Source organism: Semicossyphus pulcher, unplaced genomic scaffold, assembly GCF_022749685.1.
Source record: "Semicossyphus pulcher isolate SPU_LCO1_2020_fin unplaced genomic scaffold, fSemPul1.0.p SCAF_26, whole genome shotgun sequence".
NCBI lineage: Eukaryota > Metazoa > Chordata > Actinopteri > Labriformes > Labridae > Semicossyphus > Semicossyphus pulcher.
In genome coordinates, this window is record NW_027211700.1 from 423,511 (window position 1) to 429,554 (window position 6,044).

The 6,044-nt window shown below is 41.3% G+C and overlaps 1 protein-coding gene across 1 annotated transcript; it reads left to right on the forward strand.

The window, feature by feature from the left end:
* The first annotated feature begins 4,445 nt into the window (after positions 1-4,445).
* LOC138604525 (trace amine-associated receptor 1-like) lies at positions 4,446-5,429 on the forward strand. Its single transcript, XM_069676456.1, has one exon. The coding sequence runs from the start codon at positions 4,446-4,448 to the stop codon at positions 5,427-5,429; it is 984 nt and encodes a 327-aa protein (XP_069532557.1).
* The last annotated feature ends 615 nt before the right edge of the window (positions 5,430-6,044 follow it).

The window sequence follows — 6,044 nt, forward strand, 5'->3', positions numbered from 1 at the left end:
TTAGCTACAGTCCTATCAGACAAACATCTTGTGAGTACATTTTTGTTAACTGGAGAGTAGTCGGTTAATAAGACATCGAATGTTACTAAATAGTGATCTGATAAAAGAGGATTTTGTGGGAAGACAATTAAGTTTTCGGTTTCAAGGCCATAAGCGTCAAGGAAGTTTCCATGGAAGGGACTTTTAAGGACAATGGAGATGAAAACCCCTCTCATTGCATAACAGACTACATCCATTTATGTCGAAACATTTTCCTAAAAGGTGAACTTCTTTCAGAACAAAAAACTATGGATTAAAATACACTGTAGATCACTGGCCTTCTGTTACGCGGGAAAAAGGAACTTGAACCCAAGAAGCAGAACACAGACACTGAGGCTGGTTTCAAAGCAAAAGAGTGTATTACAAACTCAAAAAAGGTACGAAGGTGAAGGCAGGGCTGAGGTATAAGGGGAGCCAAGAGCCAGAGTGGGTCAAAAAGGATTCCAGGAGTAGGCTGGTGGTGGGAGCAGGTCCAAGGCACTGTAGGCAGAAGAAACGAGGGTAAGTGACACAGGAATGCAAAATCTGGAGAGCAAAAGGCCGAAGCGTACTGACTGTCAAACTGAGTCTACGATCTGGCAGTGTGGTGGTGAAGAAGCCGGGTATTTGTAGCAGAGTTGATTAGATGATTAGCAGCTGCCCACTGGCTCCCACACACCTGAGCCCTCTTTCCATGAATTTCCATGAATCAACACAGAGTTGACAAAGGTGGCATCCAATGAAAAAATCTCTTTTAGCTGTAAGGACAGGACTGAGAAATATTTGGCAAAGTGGGGAGACTACTTGAAATACATTGATAGTGTGGACAGATCTTAAATTAAAGCATACATACAATCTTTCATGTTGCTCATAAATTAGAATAGATTATGGAGCATTTCAATGTATGAATACACATTTAATTTGTGTCTTTCTATACTTTTTTTTTTTTTGTTTTATCTATGTATTTATTTTTAATACAAAAAAACCCCAGTAAGCTACTATGTCTGAACAAACAAAGACTACAGATACAACTTCAAAAATAAGTGAAAATCCACTCAGGTGAAGGCAGTTAAAAAGGGAAGCGACCATCAGCGAGGACAACCAAGAGCTGCAACGGGATCCAACCGTGGATGTCACACATGCAACACCGTCTGGATATCTGGCAAGGGAGCTCCCGCAACTGCTGTTAATCGCCATGGGTGCCGCCAAAGAGAACAAAACTTAGATCTTTGAGATTTACGTTAATAAAAATGTCATCAATTGTTATTTATATGAATCATTAAAAAAGGAAAATACCATAACCAAACCACTGATATGGTCTCAATTATTTAAAATGGTGCTCACTTAAAAATATTTAAACACCATTATACTTAGTAATGAGATCAAAAGATGACCACTTAAAGGATAACTTCAGGATTTTTCAACCTACACCCTATGTGTTTGTGTGTAAGTGACGAGTGGAGACAACACTCCAGTGTAATAATACACAGGTATTGACGCAGCCGGTTGTGTATGCGAATACAAGGCCAAGCAGCAAGTATATCTCCGGACTTGGCGTTCCCAGTGAAAATCGAATAGTCCCTACTACACAGGGTAGCTAGGCTAGGCAGAAGAGAAGTTGTGGTCAGAAAAACAGCTCCGACCTCCAGAAGGGGCTCAAAATAAAGGTTTTCAGGGTACTTCCAACTGGTAGGATAAGCCCAGAAGTTGCTGAAGTGATTAGATATCTCATCAGTAATGGGAACAACTTGGTAACCCCCAGAAGAAGTCAAACTGATGGAGGGACAGAATAAACAGAGCATCACAAGGTAATGAAAATGTGTGGACCTGCAAACACTGTCCAAAAGCCACATACATTTACAGATTAGTACATGAATTCACAAATCGAACTACATATTTATATAATAACATAACAAAGAGTCGGTCTAGACCTGCTCTTTTTGTAAAGTGTCTCGAGATAACTCTGGTTATGATTTGGCGCTATACAAATAAAATTTGATTGATTGAAATTTGATATTTAAGGAGTCATGAACATCTTTTAAATCTAAGTATACTCATCCCAACTAAAACAGTTTCACAACTCCCAAAACACGTTGGAAAAATACACTGCTCAAAAAAATTGAGAGAACATTTAACACCAAGTCAGTTAAACTTCAGGGATATCAATCTGTCCATTTAGGAATTATGATTGTGAATCAATTTCACCTGCTATGGTGCAAATTAAAGTGACAGCAGGAGCAATGGAGAGGCAAAAGCAAGACAACCCCCCATGTGGTGGCCACAGACAGTTGCTCTCTCCTGATACTGACTGACTGATTCTTCTTTAGTTTTGTGTTCTGCTAGTGTCCTTGTCACTACTGGTAGCATGAGGTGGTACCTGCAGCCCAATCCGGTTGCACAGGTAGTTCAGCTCCTCCAGGATGGCACATCCATACGTGCGGTCACAAGAAGGTTTGATGTGTCTCGCAGCACAGTCTCAAGAGCATGGAGGAGGTAACAGGAGACCGGTTGTTACACGAGGAGAGCTGGACAGGGCCGTAGAAGGGCATCAACCCAGCTGCAGGACCGATATTTGCTACTTTGTGCGCGGAGGAGCAAGAGGAGCACTGCCAGAGCCCTAGAGTGACCTCCAGCAGGCTACTGGCCTGCATGTTTCTAACCAAACTGTCAGAAACAGACTCCATGAGGGTGGCATGAGGGCCAACGTCCTCTAATGGGACCTGCGCTTACAGCGCAGCACCATGCAGCTCCATGCAGCTCCATTAGCAGTCACCAGAGAACACCAGAATTTACAGGTCCGCCATTGGCACCCTGTTCTCTTCACAGATGAGAGCCAGTTCACACTGAGCACATGTGACAGATGTGAAAGAGTCTGGAGATGCCGTGGTGAACGTTATGCTGCCTGTAACATCATCCAGCATGACCGGTTTGGCGGTGGGTCAGTGATAGTCTGGGGAGGCATTTCCTTTGAGGGCTGCACAGACCTCCATGTCATAGCCAATGGTACCCTGACTGCTGTTAGGTACCGGGATGACATCCTCCAAGCAATTGTTAGACCTTATGGTGGTGCAGTGGGCCCTGGGTTCCTCCTGGTGCAGGACAATGTCTGGCCTCATGTGGCCAGAGTGTTTGGGCAGTTCCTGGATGACGAATGCATTTATGCCATTAACTAGCCCTCTCGTTCCCCTGACCTAAATCCAATTGAGCACCTATGGGACATTATGTATCGGTGCATCAGACGCCACCAAGTACCGCCACAGACTGTCCAGGAGCTAACCGATGCCCTGATCCAGGTCTAGGAGGAGATCCCCCAGAACACCATCCGCCGACTCATCTGGAGCATGCCCAGACGTTGTCGGGAGTGCATACGGGCATGCAGGGGCCATACACAATACTAAGTCACATTATGAGTTGCCATGATGACATTCACAGAAGTTGGATCAGCCTGTGATTTAAATGATTTACTTTGATTTTGGGTGTGATTTTGAATCCAACCCTCATTGGGCTGATGATTTTGGTTTCCACTGACCGTTATGTCATTTTCTTCTCAACATATTATACAATGTACATCAGTCAAGATTTTCAACTTGAATTATACGTTCATCAAGATCCGATGTTTGATTTAAGTGTTCCCTTAATTTTTTGGAGCAGTGTATGTTGCTAATGAATTGCAAAGGGATATTCACCGGATACTGTACCATGGTGCAGTGTGTATTGGGAGAACAGCAACCTTACTCCCTTAGGATCTATAGTTTAACATCAAACTTTAACATGCTCAATGGAGCGCTCAGAAGTACAAGAACTACTGAAACTGATCTCATATGAAGCACATTGTTTGGTGGCCATACTGTTCAGCTGATTATGGAAGGTGAGTATAGGACTGAAGTAAAACTGTGTTTGAATATGCTTTGTGGACAGTGCACTGGTAATATTTTTGAATGATTTATGAACAGTTTTCAACTAAAGCATTGGTTACAAATGTTTATTTGAAGTGAGCTGACAGTTGGTTGTATGGCATAGATACACTCAATTAATAATACTGCAGTTCTAAGCTGCATGGCAACAACAAGAGATGCCAAAATATTAAAAAGCATAGGCTTAATGTATTTACAATATATATATGTACAAATGGAACCAACTTTTCTTTAGTTGTTGTTGCTTTGTTTTGTGTTTCAGTCTGTTCTGATTGACCTCTATGAGTTTTGAACCAAACTGACAACATATGCCTTGAAATATACCAAGGTTTCTACTGAGGTCAATATTTTGCATATTGCCACCAATTTAGGGATAAATGCACATAAAAGGTTTGCACCACTATTGGGGAGTTCTATACAAGCCAAGTAGAGAGGGATGTTGACCTAAAGAGCTGTTCCTAATATTTAATTCAATTCAAGAATTGATTTTCATTCTTGTTTTCCTCAAAACAGATGGAGCCAGTTCTCTGCTATGAGTCAAGAAATAATTCATGTCCGAGGACCATCTATCCCTTACCCCTACGCATCGCCCTCTACATGATTTTCGGGATCATAGTCATTCTAACAGTGTGTGGAAACCTTTTGGTTACCGTCTCAGTTGCCTATTTTAAGCAGCTCCATACTCCAACAAATTACCTGATTTTCTCTCTCGCTGTGTCTGACCTGCTTTTAGGGATGTTAGTCATGTTACCCAGTATGTTTCGAACTATAGAGTCTTGTTGGTATTTTGGTGACGTCTTCTGTAACATCTACATGAGCTCTGATGTCATGTTGTGTACAGCATCAATTCTAAATCTGTCATTCATATCAGTTGACCGATATTATGCTGTTTGCCAACCTTTGCTTTACAGAAGAAAAATATCTGTTCATGTTGTGTTGATCATGATTCTGCTCAGCTGGAGTATTTCAGCTCTTACAGGCTTTGGAATGATTTTTCTGAAGTTAAACATTTTGGGGGTGGAGGAGTTCTACTATAACCATGTTGTGTGTGAAGGAGGATGTTTTTTGTTTCAGAGTGGACTTTCAAGTGTTGTTTCATCAGTAATTTCATTTTACATTCCGGGTATAATATTGCTTAGTGTTTATCTGAAGATTTTCCTTGTGGCTAAGAGACAGTTTCACAGCATACAGAAAGCAGGCTGTGTCAGCTCAAAAACCAGCCAGACAAAAGCCACTAAAACACTGGCTATCATCATGGGGGCATTTCTTTCTTTTTGGACTCCCTTTTTTACCTGTAACTTCATTGATCCCTTTATCAATTACTCAACACCCCCAGAATTGTTTGAAACACTTTTATGTGTTGGATACTTGAATTCTACTATGAACCCTATTATATATGCATTCTTTTATAGTTGGTTCAGAAAAGCATTTCAATTATTAGCCTCAGGAAAGATCTTCAAATCCGACATTTCAGAAACAACACTTTTCACAGAATAAACTGATAAAAAGTAGAAGCTCCTGGGCAGTGGACATTCATTTTACAGACAACGTGGTTAAAAAACAGATCAATGAGATGAAACCTACACATTTACCTTACATAAGGGTTACAAAGGGCCTGGACCAACTTTAGGTTAACCAGAAAAGCAGTCCATTTTTTCTCCCTTGGATTCTCCAAGTATAGACACCCTTTGACACCCTTTATTATCACAAGCTATAATTTTAACAAAAAGGTTTGTTCAATCAATCAATCAATTTATATTTATATAGCGCCAAACCATAACCAAAGTTAGGTCAAGGTGCTTGATTTATTCTGTCCATTTTATTTTAAGACTCACTGTCACTGCATGTATGTATTATCACTGTCTGTTCCTTAAAATAGTGACCCTTTGAATTGTTACATGCAGGGCTCGACATAAGCACTGGCCCGGTGGCCCGACGGTATGTTTGAAACCCCCCTGGCCAGTAGATTAACTATTTAACTGGCCCGGTGTGCCAGTAGGATCCACAAGCCCACAATGTAAACAATATAGTAGCCCTCCCGAGATTCACAGTTCTGATGAACGTGACAAATTACTTTCTGCGCAGAACCCCGCGGTAATCTCTATCCAATGT